The sequence below is a fragment of the Opisthocomus hoazin genome, chromosome 13, assembly GCF_030867145.1.
Source record: "Opisthocomus hoazin isolate bOpiHoa1 chromosome 13, bOpiHoa1.hap1, whole genome shotgun sequence".
Classification (NCBI taxonomy): Eukaryota; Metazoa; Chordata; class Aves; order Opisthocomiformes; family Opisthocomidae; genus Opisthocomus; species Opisthocomus hoazin.
Genome location: NC_134426.1, coordinates 15,815,729 through 15,831,910, shown reverse-complemented (window position 1 = coordinate 15,831,910; position 16,182 = coordinate 15,815,729). Strand labels below are relative to the sequence as shown.

Sequence of the window (16,182 nt, the reverse complement as noted above, 5' to 3'; positions counted from 1 at the left end):
AAAGTTCTATTTTAAATACAGGATCACAACTTTAACTTTTGGTTGCGCCAATACGCTTAACACCTCAGAAGAACAAAACAGACAGAAATTCTGATCTTTCTCAGACTTTCTTTGCAGCTCCCCACTAATCCTCCCACACAGCAACAGAAAAATGTGTTGAAACTGCAGTAGCCTATTCAGACAACTGGCAAGTCACACTACCGCTGTTCAAGGAATGTAATGATTGCAGTGGGCACAGCACAGCTCACTAAGGAGCACACTGGTAAGACACTAAACCGGCCCTACGCAGTGCTTGCTATCTGTATGCTCACCTTGAAGGGTCACGCAGCATGTCAATACACAGACTGGGTGAATCCTGTTCTGACTAGCAACGCATTCCTGAACACACCAGCAACTCGCACCAAATCTTCAAGAGATAACCAGGCCGAGAGATATGGGAAACGGTAAACAGAGCTGCCTCCACTTAAAGAAACAATAACTGCGAGCAGAAGCTGCAGCAGAAACTCATTCTGTTTGCACCACCAGCTGCGTCGCCCAGGCAGAGGGTGAGGTTTCGCTCCTCAAGAACGAATGCTGCGCACCTCTCACCAGGAAGCCACGCGGCTGACGGACTCCGTGCCCCCTCAGTTTTATCACCAGCCCCATGCAGAGTCCGTTTTCTGAAGGTGTGACCGCCAGCTTTGTACCAGCTGTAATGTGAGCTTCCAGGTCCACTAACAGAAGCGCAGTTCTCCCGTAGCGTATCTTAACAGGACGTCTGGTTTCTATTAAAGGTAGGATGGAAGTAACGGATGGCGGCCCCTCCCCAGCGTCCGATTTAATCCGTTTCACGAGCGGAACTCAGTCACCCCCAAGTCTCCCGGAGCACACGGGACTTCAGCAGACCCACCCCCTTTCCGGCTTGGTACCAAAGGAACTCCAGCTCTCCAGATCTTTCCAGGGAGACCAGCTGCCTGACCTGTCCCCGCTACGGGGTTTCGACAGGTTCTGGAACACCTGGGAGCAGCACCGGGAGGAGGAGGAGGGCGAGCGGGGCAGGGCCCGCGGCCCGCTCCCCCCCAGGACTCCTGCGACCCCTCCCCCCCGTGCCCAGCGGCACCGCTCGCCACCAGCACGGCCGAGGGGCTGCGCCGGGGGGGGAGGCGCCTGCTCCACCCCGACCGCCACCTTTCCCGGCCGGGCCGGCCACCGGCGGCCCCAGGGCGGCCCAGCCGAGGGGCCCGGGGCCGGGCGGCGGCGCGGCCATCCGGGAGGGCCTGCGCGCTCCGCGGGGAGCGACACGGCCCCGGGCCCCGGCCCCACGGCGCGGAGGGGCGCGGCGCGGCCGGCCGCGGGGGCTGCCCGGGGCGCTGCGGATAGGCGGCGGGCCGCGGAACTCACCCAAGTCGTCCATGGTGGCGGTGGCACTGGCGGTGCCGCCGCCCGCCCGCCTCAGCGCCTCGCAACTTTCCCGCCCCGCCCCCGCGCGCCCCCGCCGCCTGCGCGCACCCCAGCCGCGCCGCGCCCGCCCGGCGCTGCCCCCTGGCGGCGGGAGCAGGAGCCGCCAGGCCGGGCAGGGTGAGGGGGGCGGTGTGGCTCGGCGCGTCCCCCGGGCCCGGCGCGCAGGCCCCGCGGTGGGGACGCGCCCTGGGAAGCGGCAGGGGGGCCTGAGGGCAGCTCCGGCCGTGGCGGTGGGGCTCCGTCCCCTGCCGCGAGGAGCCCGGTGCCCGGCCTGTCCCCGCGGGGAGCAGGACCCCGAGCGCGGCGGTGCCGGGCCCGGCTGGGGTGCTGCGGGCCGGGGGAGCCCCGCACGCCGCCGCTCCATGCCCGAGAGCCTGCGAGCAAACCGGTGTTCGGGAGCCCGGGGGGATGAACCCGACCCGCAGGACAGCCTGGGCCGGCGAACCCTGCCTGAACGGTTTCCCACAGGCTGCTGGGACCATAAGGAAAGCCACCAACTTCGCCTTCGCTGCGTCTAAAAAGGGCAACGGCCCTCCTGGATTCACCATGTGACAGCGCGTCTTGAACCACCATTTCCCGTCTGCTTTTCCTTTCAAACCACTGCCAAGCCACGCTCCAACACAGCAGAGTCCTCCGCCTTGCCCGAACCGCAGAGCGGCTCCACCCTCCCCAGAGCCAGCGTTTACTCGGCCGTCGCGCTCCGGCCAAGTCGACACGGCAGTAAAAACAGTCGCTCGGCCCGCGCTCCTAGTCTGACGAGAGACAGACCCAAAACTATCAGTGTGGGAACAGCCAAGGATCCAGGAAACACAGCTCTTGCAGCGCTTTTGCTGACAAAATTCCTACGGAGTCAGAGAACGTTCTCGGAGCTGACGGCACATGTCCTGCTCTCTAGGTGACGGGGCTGCATTTTCATGACCATGAGGTCAGCTGCTAGCAATCTCCGACGCTTTATTTTTCACTCTCTAGGCACAAACACGCCCAGTTTCCCCTGCTAGCACAGTTCAACAGCCAGCTTTATTTCCTGCGTTAAGACATGCTGTAATGAGAACAATCACCAGGGGGGCAGGGAAATATCCCCTCCCTGCTCCCAGCCAATGCTTGTGAATAATCAACAGCCTCTAGGAAATTCATTCCAGGTTTTATTCCAAACCCAGGACTTTTCAGAAAATGGCATGGAGTGGGCTGGAGCACCTCTCCTACGAGGACAGGCTGAGGGAGCTGGGGCCGGTCAGCCTGGAGAAGAGAAGGCTCCGGGGTGACCTTAGAGCAGCTGCCAGTGCCTGAAGGGGCCGACAGGAAGGATGGAGAGGGGTTTTTCACAAGGGGGTGTAGTGATAGGACAAGGGGGAATGGCTGTAAACTAAAAGAGGGCAGATTGAGATTAGAGATTAGGAAGAAATTCTTCCCCATGAGGGTGGTGAGGCTGCCCAGAGAAGCTGTGGCTGCCCCCTCCCTGGCAGTGTCCAAGGCCAGGTTGGATGGAGATCTGAGCACCCTGGGCTGGTGGGAGATGTCCCTGCTGATGGCAGGGGGGCTGGAACTGGATGGTCTGCAAGGTCCCTTCCAACCGAAACCATTTTATGATTCTATGACATCCTTGCCTAGAACTAAGTACAACACAAATGTAAGCAAAGACTTTTACCATGTGCTTCACCACCAAGAGCAAGGATCTTGCCTGACCCCTCCTTGCTGGTCCCCAAGCATTGTTTGAAGGGGTGGTGTCAGGAGCATGGGGCCAGACTCTTTTCAGTGGTGCCCAGCGACAGGACAAGGGGCAATGGGCACAAACTGAAGCAGAGGAAGTTCCGTCTGAATATGAGGAAGAACTTCTTCCCTCTGAGGGTGACGGAGCCCTGGCACAGGATGCCCACGGAGGCTGTGGAGTCTCCTTCTCTGGAGATATTCCAGCCCCACCTGGACGCGGTGCTGTGCAGCCTGCTCTGGGTGACCCTGCTTGGGCAGGGGACTGGGCTGGGTGACCCACAGAGGTCCCTGCCAACTCCCAACATTCTGCGATTCTGTGACTGTCACATTTTCTCAAAACCTATCACGGGCTGTACAACTATGACTTCAGGATGCATCTCCCCAGGCGAAGCAACACAAACCACTGGCATTTGCTAGCAGCAGAGCGGACGTAAGCTCATCAGAAACATGTCCCTTCCTGGGATCTGTGCGTTTATTTCAGCAACGTGCAACAGGCATCTGCCTTGACTTGGGTTGTATTTTTACCCCTGCATAAATAACATGTCCGCTGTGCTCTGTTCGTATTGTAGCCTGGTACGCAACCTTTATCTTCAGCTTCCTGCAGTGTCCTTTGGGAGTCTGGAAGCAAGTGCAAATCAAGAAAGCAGTTTCTATTCTGTCTCAGGGCTGAAATGAACATGTCAGAACTCCGGTTAGGGTTGCACCCGCAAGAAAGAGGTTGTGTCCAAGCTGCTCAATGTAGGGGGAAAAAAAAAAAGTCATTGCCTCTAAAGCTTTGTCTCTGGCTTCAGCGCTGCTACAGATGGGTCAGTGAGGTGGAAAAGCAGGGCAGTCGCATGAGTGATGCCACCCCCTAGTTGGTATGGCTTTTAAAACCAACCTCATTCTCATTGCACTCCTCATAGCCAGGTGCTGTTCGTAATTGAATTCTTCACACACTTACATTTCTTACTTCAAATCGTCAGTCCTTAACCCTCCTATGACAGCCTAAGGAGTAGGGGCAGGTTAAAACCCAAGCTGCTAAGAGCTGCTCAGTGGTGTGGGCTCAAGCTAAACTCACCCAAACAATGTCTGCCCTCTCCTAATGCCCTGGAACTCCTGTTTTCTCACCATCTACCTGCTCCCTTCCCCTGAAACTCTGACTCGGGAACACCTGCTTGCTGCTCAAGCACCATTCTTATGCAGTTGCCCACTGCCGGCAGAAACAGCTGCAGTTCCTGGGTGACAGCCACCTCCAGCAAACTCTTTCCCACCAGAGCAGTGTACCCGAGGCATACCCAGAGGCTGCTGGCACGACTGAAGGGGAAGCGATCCCTCATAACCGGTGCCGGATGGGCAGCGCTAGGGAGTGAAGGCAGGTCGTGCATCAGAGACATACACGGGCCTTCCTCTGACGTTGTGCCCTGTGTCTAAGACACGTTGTGACCTGACTTATCTTTCACAGGAGGTGCGACAAGAAGTTGTTGCGCCTATTTACAGATGGGAAACAGGGCTGGGAGCTGGGAATAAAGTCAGACAACGAGCCAGTATCAACCTTGTGTTGGACTTCAGGACTTCCTGGCTCCACACAACCCAAGTGTCCAGAGTCCTTGCTCAAGGCATCCTTCCCTCTTGTCAAAGCATCGTTTACCAATCACAGACCAGCTCCACGGAAGGGTGGCTAAACCCACTGACCTCCACACACTTCGGATGGATTCACTGCCCACCGGTCCCCTTCAGGGCTGCAGTCTCAGACTGGCTGCCAAACAGAGCAGTGACCCAAGCTCATTTCATAACACCCTCTTATGAAAAGCACTGTTCTTTACAGCAGACTGAATCTACGTCAGAGACGAACAGATACAAAGCTGCACTGACTTGTAAGGCATGTTTAGACCTCACCTGTGCACTTTCCAGAGAGACGTGAAACTGCGGAGCAATGACAGTGACCTCATCGCAGTGTGTGTCCTCTGTGCTGTGCCACGTGGATGTCATGGAAGGGTACAGAGGCAACCTGCCAGCAGCATCAGCCGCAACAAAGTGACAGAGGGCAGCTGCTTCCAGCTCCAGCGGGTCACTGCTCTCCCTCCACAGGGTCTGCTGAGGCACTAAATAAGACAACAGCTGTAACTGAGAAACAGATGGGGTTAACGACTTATGAACTAGGATTTTACACCAAACTCAGCAACTGCTTTTTCTAGAGTAAAGGTTTGTGATTCCTTTGACAATAAGGAGGGGTTTTTTTTCTAAAGCAAGTGGTGCCAATGGGTGTACATTAATAACCCCCCATAAAAGGCAGGTTATGGTACAGTTCCCTGACAGGTTGCAGAGAAGTTCTGGAACCAACGACTCAGACCTTCACCCCCTCACTTGCTCCAGAAACGCCGGCCCCCTGCTTGCTGCCTACGCTACCTTCTGGGAGGCCATGCTCCACAAGGGAACCTCCTTGGCAAGAGCCACGCTGGGAGGCCATGCTCCACAAGGGAACCTCCTTGGCAAGAGCCACGCGAGGAACGCTTCTCCAGTCCCTCCTCCTCCATTTTCACCGACCCAGCCCTCCTTCAGCGGCTTTGAGAGGACAAGGCAAGAAGAACCTAGTCTTCCTCAATTTATGAAACCACGGATTTAGGAGCAGGCACCGCCAGCGAGGAGAACCAAACCCGTTAGATCTTTCTAGTCTGCCTGAACCCACACGGCATTGATCCATAACTGCCAAAAAAAATCTTCCCAGACGGAGTAGTCTCTTTTCTGATTTTTCACAGCAAAATTCAGTCTCCGTAGAGACTGTCAAAAATTGCCAATGCCGACTATATTTCAAGTCGTCATGGCGGGGTATTGGGAAAAGTTTTCAATTAGCAATAATCGCGCCTCGGATTAACCTCATTGGCTACGATACTGCCACTGCGCAAAGCTGATCTCGTCCCCCCGCCGCCGCCGCCCCTCGCCCCGGGGCCGCCGCCTAGCTCACGGCGAGCCCCGCCGCCCGCCCGCGCCCCCCCCGCGCCTCCCGGCCGGCGCTGCCCGCCCCGCCATGCTCCCCTTGCGCGCCGCCTGGAGCGGGACGCCCCGGTTTTTTCCGCTCCCACCTCCGCGCCGAGCGGAGGGGGCGGCCGCGAAGCTTGCTGGGAAGGGGTATGTAAATTAGGCGCGACGTCAGCGCGCGTGGCTCTCCGCCGACTGAGTGACTCCGAGCCGCAGCACAGCGTACTCCAGCCCATCCCGCGCCATTCCTCGCACACCACCGCCCGTCCCCGCGCTCCCGCTTCTCGCCGAGTCTGTTTTTAACAACGCAAAGACAGCCTCCGAGGAGGCCCTCAAAAATTGCCGATGGTGGCTGTGTTACAAGCCGCCATGGCGGGGTATTGGGAATAGTTTTCAACCAGCAATAATCGCGCCTCGGATCGACCTCATGGGCTACGATACTGCCACTGCGCAAAGCTGCGCGCTCCCTCCGCCCCGCCGGCCGCCCCGCCGCCGCCCCGCCGCCCAGCTCAGAGCGCGCCGGCGCGCCCCCGCGCGCCCCAACGCCGCGTGCCGCCGCGCGCCGCCAGCCCGCGCCGCCGCCGGGAGCGGGGAGGGGGTTGCGGGCGGTTACCGGGGGCGGCGGGGCGGCGCGGCGGGCGGGGCGCGCGGGGGCTGCCGGGAGGGCGGCATGGTAATGAGCGGCGGGGAGGGGGCTGCTCCGCCGGCCGCGGCTTCCGCCAGGAACCGGCGTTTGCCGTCCCGGGAGGAGCCCGGGCCGCCGCCGCCGGGACAGGGCGCTTACGGCAGGCACTACCGGCCCGGGGGCCGCGCAGACTCACGGAACGGGCACCGCGCGAGCGGGACGCGCGTCTTCCTCCCGACCGCGGAGCCCCACGCTGCTCTGTCCAGGCTGGGGCTCGTGTGGGCTTTGGGTAACTGTGAAAAGCAAGAAAAGTGGGTTAAAAGTGCCTGCAATGGCTTGGACTAATTAGCAAGAGCCATTAGGAGAACGCACTGGAGCAGCGGCCCAAGTGATGATGAGAAGGAGCATCTCGTACTGGGCAGCAGTCGGGACCTCCTCCTATTTATCTGTTCTTCAGAAAAATAAAGAGTCCGTCGGAAAAGAGCCCCAAGCCCCTTACTGCCAGGCAATTTGTACGGTTTATCCAGTGATTCCCGCGACTGAAACCGGCCCCAAGCCGAGAGGGCTCCGTCAGCTCCTGCCATACGGCCCTGGGGGTCCAAACCAGCTGCTCTGCCAAGCTCTGCCAGCCGCCTTCGCCCGAGGACTCAAAGAAGTCGCCACCAGTAGCCAGCCCCGCTAGAAAGGAGGATCTGCTGGATCAACTGGAAAACGCTGGAAGAAATCCTTGCCGCTAATGAGGCGCTGAGGGGTGGAAGCAGTTCGTGCGGTTCTGCAGAGAGAGATTGCACAGATCCAGCAGCCCCTTCCTGCAGCAGGGGGGTCCCCCACCCCAGAACCCCCTGTTCCCCTTCGGCCAGCTGTCGGGTCACCCCGCAGCAGAAAGCCACCTCCAGCAAAGCACTAACGGGCAAGGCAAACGAGAGACCGAGCCCCGGAAGAAGTCGGTGGACTGCACGACGGGTCCAGCCCCAGGAATTTAATCCCGCTGTGGCTTAGGGTGTGCGGCTGCACCCTGGAAAAGCGGCCGCCGGATCAACGGGACAGCCACCCTCTCATTTTTCATCTAGAGACCACTTCTCCCTCACTGACGTCCAGCCACGCTATCTGCAGCACGATGGACCAGACTTCCATTACTTGTCCACCCTTGCTGCCGCAGGCCCGTCCCACATCTTTCTCCCAAACCTTTTTTCCCCATCATCCCAAACGCGCTTAACCCCAGACATCAGGACTGCCGGACAGGTCCACCTCTCCCAGGCCAACGGTGGGTACCAAAGAACAGTGCCAGAACAGCGCAAACCTATCAGCCCGCCGTACGCCTGTAGCCTCTAGCGACTTATGTCTCAGGGAATTCCTGAGCCAGAAGAGATATCTTTAACAGCCCTCAGTGGACTTTTCTTCCATTATTTAGTCATATTTTAAGCCTAAAGCCTGTTAGTGAAAAGAAAATGCATGCTTTTCTAAGGACAAGCACCTACAGTGCATTTTATCAAAGCCATTACTTGCATTTGTATCAGATCAAATCTGATTTTATTCTCGCATGTTCCCTTGAGGGCAGCTACGAAGCTCTCGGTGCTTTCACTTTGACTTTATCAGGTGTCAGGCACTCGAGGTTTTTCTTCTTTGAAGCCTGGGAAGTGTAGTCTCAGCGCTGAGGGCTGGCTCGCTTTGTGAACTACATTTCCCAGGGAGGTGCCCCTCCGTGCCGGAGCCCTTTCCTGCCGTCGCCGGGCACGGCAGCGTTATGAAAGGTAAGTTTTCAGGCGTTATTCACCCTGTCGCTCTTAATTCTTTAGATGCGTCCATACGGCTGTGCCCCCCCGCCCCGCCACTATGACCTCAAGAGCGACTCGGGTGCCGGGGCGTCCCGCTGCGTTTCTGGCCTGTTCCTGTGTGTAGAAACCTGCTCAGCTGCTGCCTCGAACTTGGCTGATCTCTTTTCTGTGGAGCATCCTGGATGCGTGTTGAAAAAAAACTAGCCTCGGGCCTCCATAGGTACGTTTAAAGAGTTTCACGTATTATGTATAGTTGTTATTTTTTAATCTGAGCACTCTAATTTTAAAAGCAGCTTTGCATTTCACAGGCAATGGTCTGTCCTTTCTAAGTTTCTCCCCTACACTGTCCTACGCTTCGCAGCAGCTCTCAGATGTATCTGTTATTTTTTTGCTGCTGGTCCCACCACTGCTTTCTCTCTTTTGTGGGCCACCCCATATTATATCTCCATGTCATTTCCCCTCCAAACATTTCCTTCTGAGAGATCTGGTGATGCTAAGGGACAGGAATGGAGAATTTTCATCAGTTAAAGCAATTTAAACACTGGCAAACTGGCTTAACAGCCTCTGGGGAGCATCGTGACAGAAGCTATTCTCAAAGCAAATTACAGTTTATTGGGAGACCTTGTCCCTTCTAATTATTTCATATGGAAAATTAAACCCCTTCAGAAGTAAGGCCCAACACAACCCCTGCTAAACAACAAAACGAGGCAAAAATTAACTGTGACCAGAATCCACTGCTGAGATTTAAAAAATAAATCAGGACTGCGGAGGATGTCCAGTCTTCCCTGTAATTCAACTGATAAAGCAAAGCCTTGCGCACTCGAGATTAACTGAGACAAATCTCCTCTTTGCCAATAGGATCAATTTAATATCATAATACTTACAGCTGAACACCCAGACTTTAAACGTATCTAAATATTGCTCTATTTACCGTAAGAACTGGTACTTGAGGGGGACTGGGGACTTGAAGCAAAGCAATTTAGATGCAGCAGGAGTCTAAAAACTATCCAGGCACTGAAGCACGGGTCATCCAAAGCACTTAGGGACCAGCCAAGGAAGCTCGCCGCTGGAATACCTCTGACTTTCTCAGAGCTGCCACAGATCTCACAGGCGCCGCAAGTTTCCTGCAGGCAGCATTTATGAAACTGCCCACGTGCTTTAACCATCTGACAGCTACCAAGCTACAGAGCCCTCCCTCAGACCACTGCCTCTAACACCCGAAAGGGATCTGCTCCAGCCAGCTGAGAACTCCCAGCAAGACCCAGCCCCATCACCCAGTAATTTGTGATGGTGAGGGCAGAAGTGTGAGTGGGCATGAAGCTGCATCCAGGTGTCCCACGTCACCAAGGCTGAAGCACCAGACTATCCAGGGCATGGTGCAATCACTCTTTAGACATCATCCCCTTTGATCAGTAATTTCAGTCCTTCCTCCATCTTCCAGATCTCATACAAGCCCCCTTGCTAAGGCAGATGGTAGGAGGGAAAAATATCAGTCAGTCAATTCTCAGTACTGTTTCTTTCAAAACTTTTTTGTCCTTTGTATACAAAACCATAGAAAGGCCCAGAAAAAAAGTAGTTTTAAAACAGCGAAATGGAGAAAGGAGAACTGCAGACTGCTAGAAAGATCAAACAAAATCAAGGTCCCAACCAATCCACTCCTGTTGTGGCCGGTCCTGCACACAATTCCAGGCTGCTTGTCAGCAAAGCCTTCCTGCCTGTCCCCCCAGGACATGCCGTTCCTCCATTAAAGCAGGACATCCCTCCCGTTCCTACCTGCCAGGCAGTTGTGTCTTCCTCCCCACTCGTTTGGGTGATCCCTTGTCTCCTGGCACAGCCCTCTGTTCCTGCTGGAGCAGCAAAGCTGTAGCCCTCCACCTCTCCACTGACTCTGGGGTGATGGCACCCACAAAGGAGGAGGTGCCAGAGGCTTTTAGGCTGTGTCCTCATCATCGTCAGTCCAATTTCAAGGCCTGTTCTGCACGAGGACTTTATAAAAAACCAGGAGTAACTCCAGTCAAGGCCTTTGTCCTGAAAGAGCAACATTTCAAAGTTGTTCTCCTCTCCCTTCCCACAACACGTGCAAAGGATGGGGTAAATAGAAAGGACTGATTAGGAGCAGGCAGGATGTTAAAGAAAGCAGAGTCTCTTCTGGGGAGGAACCAGCCGCACAGTGTCTGCGGGGTGGGCTGCTTGGCCTCCCTGCCATTTCTTCTCTGCCCTGTTGCACATACCTGGGAAAGACTCTGCATGCTCAGGTCTTTCTGGGCTCTTTACAAGTCCTCTTTAGGCAGCCATCCTTCACACCAGGATAGAAGAGCAGGAATCCTGCAAGTCAGGGGTGCTAACTTTGTCCTTGTACCTTGAGCAGTCCTCAGTGTTGCCCTCTGACATATGAACACTGTCCTCAGACGGTGGGCTTTAGTTAACATTTCCAAAATAATCTGTGTTTCTTTACTAAAAAGAAAAAAGAGCAAAGAATACTTATCAGCATAATTTTCCAGAGAATCCCAAGAAAATGGAATTAAGGACATGCTCTTTGCTTTCTTTTAGCTACCATGTGTTCTGTTCTTGGCTTTCAGCTGAACATGTTCTCTGCCAGGAAGCTGTCAGGAGTTTGCAAAGCCATCAGATCCCATCATTTCAGATCCCATTCTGTATCCAGGACCTTGCCAAACTTGGCTTTCGTGCCAGCCTGTCTTCCCCCAGATCCCAGGGAAGTAGAGGAGCTGCAGCGCTTTGTTTCTAACTCCAAGAGGCTGTTTGTAATGACCGGAGCTGGAATCTCGACTGAATCGGGGATCCCAGATTACCGCTCTGAAGGTGTCGGGCTCTACGCCAGGACAGACAGACGGCCCATCCAGCATGCTGAGTTCGTTCGTAGTGCTGGTGCCCGGCAGCGGTACTGGGCAAGGAACTATGTGGGCTGGCCCCAGTTCTCCTCTCACCAGCCAAACACAGCACACCTGGTACTAAGAGACTGGGAGAGGCTGGGGAAGCTGCACTGGCTGGTGACCCAGAACGTGGATGCCCTTCACACCAAAGCCGGGAGCCAGCGCGTGACGGAACTGCATGGCTGCACGCACAGGTACGCTCTGTTGGCAGAGGGAGGGTGGTTAATCCTCTGGCCTCTTGTTTGGGGTGACTGACCGGCAGGTGCAGTGCTAGCTGCTGAGAAAGGAGGCAAAACGTCGATGCTGTGTTCCTGGAGATGACATGCTCAAAGGTGGTGGTGGGCTGGGGCGGAGAAAAAGATCTCAAAACAGTGCTGTTCACAGCACAATATTTAAGAAACATGAACACCACTGTGTATTTTTGGAGCGTGATTTGGATCATTTCCCTTGGAGCCTGCATCAGCCAGAATTTCCCCTTTCCTTGCTACGGCAAACGTCCTCTTAGTGAGGAGGACAAGGGGATCCTAAGGACGCGAGGATTACCCAGGGCTAAGCAGAGTGGATGGTGCCAGAAATGCAGAGGGTGCGTGGGCTGGAGAGGGGCCACCACAGCCTGGCTGCGGTCACCCAAAGTTTCCAGAGGAAAAAGCACAGCCTGAACTGAAAGAGAGGGTTCAAAGCACTTCCCCTAGAGAATTCTTACAAAGCAACAATTGAAGGTAGAAAGACAGCTCCTTGACCTGTGCTATTTGGTAAATAAATGTGGATAATGATAACAGACCTTCCAGGCCCTCCACAGAACAAGTTACAGACTCCAGATCTTCAGCTGACATTAAACTCTCCATTAAGCCTTTGCTCTAAATTTCAGGGTTTTCTGCCTGGCTTGCGGACACCAAGTCTTGCGCTCTGAGCTTCAGGAGCAGTTTGAAGCTCTGAATCCCACCTGGAAAGCTGAAGCGTTTGGTGTGGCTCCAGATGGGGATGTCTTCCTGACGGATGAGCAGGTGCTTAATTTCCAAATCCCAGACTGCCGTAAATGTGGTGGAATCCTGAAGCCCGACGTGACATTCTTTGGGGACACAGTGAGCCGGGAAAAAGTGAATTTTGTGCACCAACGCCTGGCAGAATCAGACTCCATGCTGGTGGCAGGATCCTCTATGCAGGTAAGTAGGTCTTCCTCCCACACTGCATTCCTATTTCTGTGCCACTCTGCCTGCAACAATCCTTGGTCCCACAATTTAGGACTACTAATTGCTTGTGGATCAGAACAGCCTCTCCAGAGCTTCTTTGTATTTTATTTTTACTGTGGTTGGAATCCGGCTTTACAATTGGGCTGTTTCGGCTTCCCTGTCACTCTGTTGCCAGTCTACTTCATGCTGCTGTACGTATCTCCTTTCACCCCGTCGGACCTCTCTCTGCTACCTCCTCCATCACTACCTTGTAGGTTCACAATTGTCCATAAAGCCAAGATACCTGATAGAATTCAGTCCTGCAGAGACCACCACCCCACATTTTTTGCTTGAATTTTGTAGCCTTTGGCAGCTTTCTAGGCCTCACGCACTGTGTGAAATACCAGATCTTAGGACGTCTAAATCCTAATTAAATTCTCAAGAAGAGAGCAGAAATATCTCTGCTTGCTGCTTAGGAATGTCCTTTGTATCACCATGTGTTTTCTCCATTAGCCTCTTATCTATAAGCTAAGGTAGTGTAGAAACCCCTGTTGTTTAACCCATGGAAGCTTTTGGAACAGAGTGTGTAGAAGAGAATTTTTTTCTCGGAACAAGCTCTATTACAGTAAAAAACCCCTACTGTAACGCCTCCCAGAACGAGATAAAACCAAGGCTGTCTGATTGTGATTCTCTTGGCTTCAGGATACCAGAGACAAATTCCTTGAGCTTGCACTTCTTAAGCTTATAATCCTTTGTACAGGAATGATTGAAATGCCTTAAATTCATTCTTGTACTACTAAGCTGGGCCATGTGAGAACAGTCAAAGTAGAAGCATTTAAGTACGTATGATAACTAATGAAAACTGCTGCAGAGATTTACTAAAAGACAAGGGTATTTCCCTTCAGTGTACTATGAAGTTTCAGTTTCTATGAAACTGCAGATCCTTCACTGACAGAGGTTAAAAACCGTTTTTTTCTGTGCACTCCTGAATGAAGCAATTTCCTACCTGAGTTCAGCACAGCTGCCTAACACAGCATGTACACACAGCCCCTATTCCCACTGCCAACAGCAACTGTTTTACTTTCCTTACTCCTTTTTGTAGCTCTTCTCTCGCCTAAGCTGCCAGTAATTTTGCCTTCTGGTACTCCTGCAGGTATACTCTGGTTATAGGTTTGCTCTTGCTGCCCGGGATAAGAAGCTGCCAATTGCGATCCTTAATATTGGGCCCACAAGGTTAGATCACTTTGCATCCTTAAAACTGAATTCCCGCTGTGGAGAGCTGCTGCCTTTGATTGTTGCACGTGACCCAATAAGCTGAGCTTCCGTAGCTATCAGGAGTAAAATTATTTCAACAAGGTGAGTACCTTCCCTGGTCAGTCACCTTACAGGGTAAGAAGATGGGTTCCCATCAAATGCTGAGACTGAGACACGCCGACTGAAAATACGTTCCCACAGCGTGCACCGAAACATGGCTGTACATGTTCATCTGTAACTGGGATGCTCTGATGGGCCATGATACTGTTTCCCATGATCATAAAGAAGCATGCTAAGTGCTACCACTTCCAGAAAATTGGGCAAGAGTAGCCAGAAGAGTGGGCAGCGTTGAGTTCCAATCTGTTTGTCACAATCAGAAAACTGCAGGGTATCATCTGCAGGGTCCCCGAACCTGATCAACACTGTTGCCTTTGCAACTGACAATTCAACAGCCGTGCCTGGTTGAATTGATCCAGCTAATCGTAAGCAAAACACTGCTGCTTCAAATAATCAGTTCCATCTATAAAGCAGCTTCTTCCCTCCACTCCTGCAGGACTCGTCTCGAAAGGGGAAAGCCTCAGTCTAAGAGGCAGCTGAGAGCCAATGCATGGCCGCTGATGACGCCAGGAGAGGGCAGCAAGCTTCGCATAGGCAACCTGACCAGTTTTCTCCATTCAAACCATCTCCACTGACTGGGAAACAGGATGATGATGAAAAAAGTACTTTTCTGCCTTACCTTGCCATTGTAAACCGTGCCTTTTCTTTTCATTCACAGGGACAGGATAATCAGACTACCATACCTGAGAACAAAATACTTTTCTTATAATTGTGCCCAGAGAAGAACGAGGGACAGGGATTTTGACCGACTAACTTGAGGCTATCGCACAGGAGGGCAATAGGGAAAAACACGGTATCTGCTGGAGGAACCAATACCACTAGCAGGCAGCTATGGAGCGTACAAAGAGGAAAAGGAGGCAAGAGGAACTGCAGTTGTCATTTGAAAAAAAGAAGGTTGAAAATAGAAGCTGAACAAGAATACTGCTCTTGTAAGAGGTTATTTGAAAGCACAGACTATAAGGCTGACACCTTCCAGCAAGGAGGGAAAGTCAGCATTTCTCTCAACTGTCAGCTCACAAGCTGAACTGCTTACTGTCTGAACCCTTTAAAAATTATATATTGTTGAGATGCCAGAGGAGTTACTTCAAGCTAATGTGACCAGCACTGCTTTCAGCGTGGCTGCTACGTTTTCCAGAATGCATTTTTGAAGATGTTATTTAATTAATGAATAGCGAAGTAGCAAATTAAAATTGTTTACAAGATTGATACTGTTTGCATTGTAATTTCCTCTCCCTCCTATGATTTATTTAAGTACAGTCTCAATAGCCAGTTTAGATTAATTTTTTCCATTGCAAAAATGCCAGATGTAATTACTAACAGCTGATGAATTAAGAAATACAATTAAATCTGTACAATAGGTCTCCCTCAGGAGGTAATCTCAAGCTATTAATAGATGTAATTTTCCACACCCCTAACAGGAGTTCCATCACTACAGGGTAACCATTTTTTGTTGATCCTTAGGGTGGTAACGTAAGACATATTGTCATGGAGTAAAAGACAGAATCATGCCCGGACTACAACACACAGATTTTGACCCAACCTTCTGCATGAATCTACCGCTCCCCTTCTGGCTGTGAGGGAGATTCATTGTTGGAGTCTTCGAAATGCCCCAGTCCTACTCTGTACATAACATGTCCTGTATTAATATTCTGACAAGAACTGTAACACGCAGTTGGAAGCAAGGGTGCCAGTGTCATCTGCTAAAAGGTCAAGTGGCAAAGCAAGGACAAGTGACCATGTGATGCAAAGTTCCTTTTTGCTTTAGTGTTGATTCAAGTCCATGCCAGGCAGGAGCAAGTAAAGCCCAGAATCTAAGAGACAATTAGGCACCCAATTTCTGCAGAAGGTAGAGGGAATTAACGCGTTTCAAGATTTCACTGTTACGGGTCAGAGGAGAGATGGCTTCACTTTGAAGCCAAGCCAGATAAGTCCAGGACTCCTACCTGCATTCTACTCTCATTTAATGGATCCCACTTTCCAGCGAGTGAGGCATCTGCTGTTTGGTAGTGAAGAAACCTCAGAGATGTCACTCCATCTTTAGCATAGTACAGCTGTCCTGCAAACCAAAGCTTTTGCGGAAATCATTGCTAAGGCACAGCCGAGTCTCCACACACAGCCAGGGAGCTTGCCCAGAGTGTTTATTCGCATAGGTTTTTCCATGTAAGAAGAGACCTTTACCACTCCTTAGCAGAGGAAGTGGGACTGGGTTTCTCACTATCTGTGTCATCTTCTGCACCACCTTGAAA

The 16,182-nt window shown here is 52.8% G+C and overlaps 2 protein-coding genes and 2 non-coding genes across 8 annotated transcripts in view; 1 reads left to right on the top strand and 3 right to left on the bottom strand.

The window, feature by feature from the left end:
• The window catches only part of PXN (paxillin), a 47,195-nt gene extending 45,769 nt beyond the window's left edge, over positions 1-1,426 (bottom strand). For all 3 annotated transcript variants that reach the window (XM_075434663.1, XM_075434665.1, XM_075434664.1), the window contains exon 1: positions 1,381-1,426. In XM_075434663.1, coding sequence (XP_075290778.1) covers positions 1,381-1,393 — 13 coding nt within the window. In that variant the 5' untranslated portion in view covers positions 1,394-1,426. The remainder of the gene's footprint in view (positions 1-1,380) is intronic.
• Positions 1,427-5,895: 4,469 nt separating this feature from the next.
• LOC142363073 (U4 spliceosomal RNA) lies at positions 5,896-6,036 on the bottom strand. The gene has a single exon (XR_012765462.1). It is a non-coding gene; the product is annotated as a U4 spliceosomal RNA (small nuclear RNA).
• A 386-nt stretch (positions 6,037-6,422) lies between these two features.
• Positions 6,423-6,563, bottom strand: LOC142363074 (U4 spliceosomal RNA). Its single transcript, XR_012765463.1, has one exon. It is a non-coding gene; the product is annotated as a U4 spliceosomal RNA (small nuclear RNA).
• A 250-nt stretch (positions 6,564-6,813) lies between these two features.
• SIRT4 (sirtuin 4) lies at positions 6,814-15,142 on the top strand. 3 transcript variants are annotated; one of them, XM_075434940.1, is made up of 6 exons: positions 6,814-7,994; positions 8,527-8,725; positions 11,056-11,590; positions 12,265-12,559; positions 13,719-13,921; positions 14,595-15,142. In XM_075434940.1, exons 3-5 carry the CDS (start codon positions 11,061-11,063, stop codon positions 13,881-13,883), a joined length of 990 nt encoding a protein of 329 aa, XP_075291055.1. In that variant the 5' UTR covers positions 6,814-7,994; positions 8,527-8,725; positions 11,056-11,060; the 3' UTR covers positions 13,884-13,921; positions 14,595-15,142. The 3 variants fall into 3 exon arrangements, with proteins under 3 accessions (XP_075291055.1, XP_075291056.1, XP_075291054.1); XM_075434941.1 differs by lacking the exon at positions 6,814-7,994 and having other exon boundaries at positions 8,428-8,725; positions 11,085-11,590; XM_075434939.1 differs by lacking the exon at positions 6,814-7,994 and having other exon boundaries at positions 8,428-8,725.
• Positions 15,143-16,182: the final 1,040 nt, after the last annotated feature.